Source organism: Oratosquilla oratoria, chromosome 18 (assembly GCF_046742065.1).
Source record: "Oratosquilla oratoria isolate Oo_2021 chromosome 18, ASM4674206v1, whole genome shotgun sequence".
Lineage (NCBI taxonomy): Eukaryota > Metazoa > Arthropoda > Malacostraca > Stomatopoda > Squillidae > Oratosquilla > Oratosquilla oratoria.
In genome coordinates, this window is record NC_134794.1 from 55,167,464 (window position 1) to 55,169,963 (window position 2,500).

General features: G+C 39.8%; 1 protein-coding gene across 1 annotated transcript in view; it reads left to right on the top strand.

Moving 5' to 3' along the window:
* Positions 1 to 2,500, top strand: part of LOC143034950 (uncharacterized) — a 41,030-nt gene that overhangs the window by 8,148 nt on the left and 30,382 nt on the right. Inside the window, exon 2 of the mRNA XM_076201298.1 lies at positions 2,321 to 2,439. Coding sequence (XP_076057413.1) covers positions 2,321 to 2,439 — 119 coding nt within the window. The remainder of the gene's footprint in view (positions 1 to 2,320; positions 2,440 to 2,500) is intronic.

Here is a 2,500-nt window from a genome sequence, read left to right on the forward strand (position 1 = left end):
TCGAGGTACACACGGTCCACCCACCGCTCTCTCTCTTGCATTCCATCAATCACTCTCGAGTTAAAGCTTAAAAGTTTTGACACACACGACCTTCCAGATATGAAGACAAACTGACTGTGTCAGAATGTTTATCTCTTCCAGATATTTAGTCCACTGATCTTTCACAATCCTTTCATATAATTTCACTATTGTGCTGGTGAGTGATACCGGCCTATAATTTAGAGGTGACTGGTTATTTCAACCTTTGTGAGTTGGCACTACATTTGCCCTTATCCAATCAAACGGCACAATGCCTTTTTTCAACGAGCTTGTAATAAGACTGTTGGCAGTAACAGCCGTTCTAAGGACGGCTAGGAACGGTTGAGAACGGGAACAAGAACGGGTGTGTGGAATGGGGGTGTAAGTAGTCATTTATCTACAACCTAGTCCAGTGTTTCCCAACCTTTTTTGGCTGCGACCCTAAATCCACTCTTAGCCTGGAGTCGCGACCCTAATTGAAATAATAGATTCAACCATTTCATGTTATATTTCTACGTACTTGCATAATGTTTATAAACTTTCGTTTTTATAGTTCAGTTTATATTTACTAGCACAATGAATTTAAATACATTTGAAACTTGAATGAAAAAAAAAGTTAAAAAAAGACCCTCTGGCGACCCTCAAAAACACCCTCGCGACCCTGGGGTTGGGAACCACTGACCTAGTCGATAGTAAACCACTAACATTACCATACACTACTCTAAGTTTCCTTGTATAGTTTCTTTTGCAATACTGCTTCGCTGTCTTTTCAGAAACCGTTTCTTCTTCCGACCTCCTATTATTTTCTTACTTTGGCTACCTTCATTGCTCGTTCCTCTAAGCATTTTTCCTAATCCAAATATTTCTTAACTTTTCCTCTCATGCTAACTTTCAGGATTTGTTGATTACTTCGTTTGCCATCGCTTGTGACTTGAACTTTATTTTCATTGGGCATGCGCCATTCCTCTTATACACTTGCTATCATTCTGTTCTGTTACATCCAAGTCTTTCCCTATAGTTATTGAGGTAATTTCCTCGCATCTCTCTTTCCTGGAGTAACTTCAGCGAGGTGAGGTGTTCTTCTCAGCAACCAAAAAGTAAGAACGCATCTAGTCTTGTCAACTACATCTCTGACAAGAGATTCTCTTTTATATAACCTTGACTATCCCTTCTTCTAGGGTATATTTTCCTTGTTGCTCCATAATCTCCTTAAAGGACACTCATATTCTCATTTGTTGTTGGTATATCCTCTTTTTCCTCTATGGTGTCGAGAAGATTTTTTTCTCTTATTCTCTTATCTATCAAAGGTTTATATTCCTTTTTCACCTTATCAATCTCCTCTTTCTGATCAGATCGTGCAATCTAGCCTAATGGGAGGAAATTAAATCACTAAAGTTTGTTAGAATTTCATTCACCTCCGTAGAAGAGTATCCAAGTTTATTTTTTGTTTCATTCCCAGCACTACATTGAAAAACTTTTTCAATTAACATACCTTTCTGGGTGTGAAACCTTCAAAATCTACCATTATTAGTGTAAATACAAGAGAAAAAAGACAACGCACTGTAATGTAAACAAACAAAAATTTATTTTGATCTTCTTTTGTTTCCTATCACGAACGACTTCGGAGATGAAAACCACTACTTTCCCTCCCTGATTCTTTCCAAAAACTGGAATCAGCAATATCTTACCTCTACTGTTTCCCTGGATAGCTTTGCTTCCCCTTTGTCCATTCAGTTGGCAAAGATTTACATCTGGCTTTCATCTAGGAGCGTCGTTTTGCGTCGCCGTCGACGCGCCGTAGCGTCGTGACGAAAATCACTATTTTCCTTCTCTGACTCTATCCCAAGAATGAAATCAGCAATGTTTTACCTCTACTGAGACTCTGAATAGCGTTGCTTCCCCCTTTCCACTCAAATGGCAAGTATTTCCATCTGGCTTTGCCTATTAAAAGCAAATCTAGGAACGTCTCGTCGTGTCGCCTCCGCCATATGTGTGTGTGTGTGTGTGTGTGTTTGCATGCAGAGAGGATCTGGAGCGCTTTACACGTCTTTGTTTTCAGGTTCCTATATGGCATTTGTCTTTGATTCGTTTCGTTGCTATATGATTCTTTTTCTATTTCCTCAATATGTAATACAAAACTAAAATCATCTTAATTCTCCACCGTTCATCTGCGTATAAGTGTGTATGTTGGAACATGATTTTTTGTGAACTTATTAACCTGTGCAAGCATATCCACATTCATCATCTTTACTCATCAAACCAAACTTAATTAAATCTTCTAAGTTGTCTGTATACTCTCCAGGTGCCTCGCCTTCAAATCTGGCTCAGCTCGGACCAAACGCCTCGGGAGACTCGGATAGGGGCGGGGGAGGACGCTGAGCAACAGGTCCTCAACAACAGGAGAGACACTCAACTACCCAGGTGAGCCGAAGAGAACCTTTGAAGCAAGGATTCTTAATTAGGGAAACATTCATCACCCCGA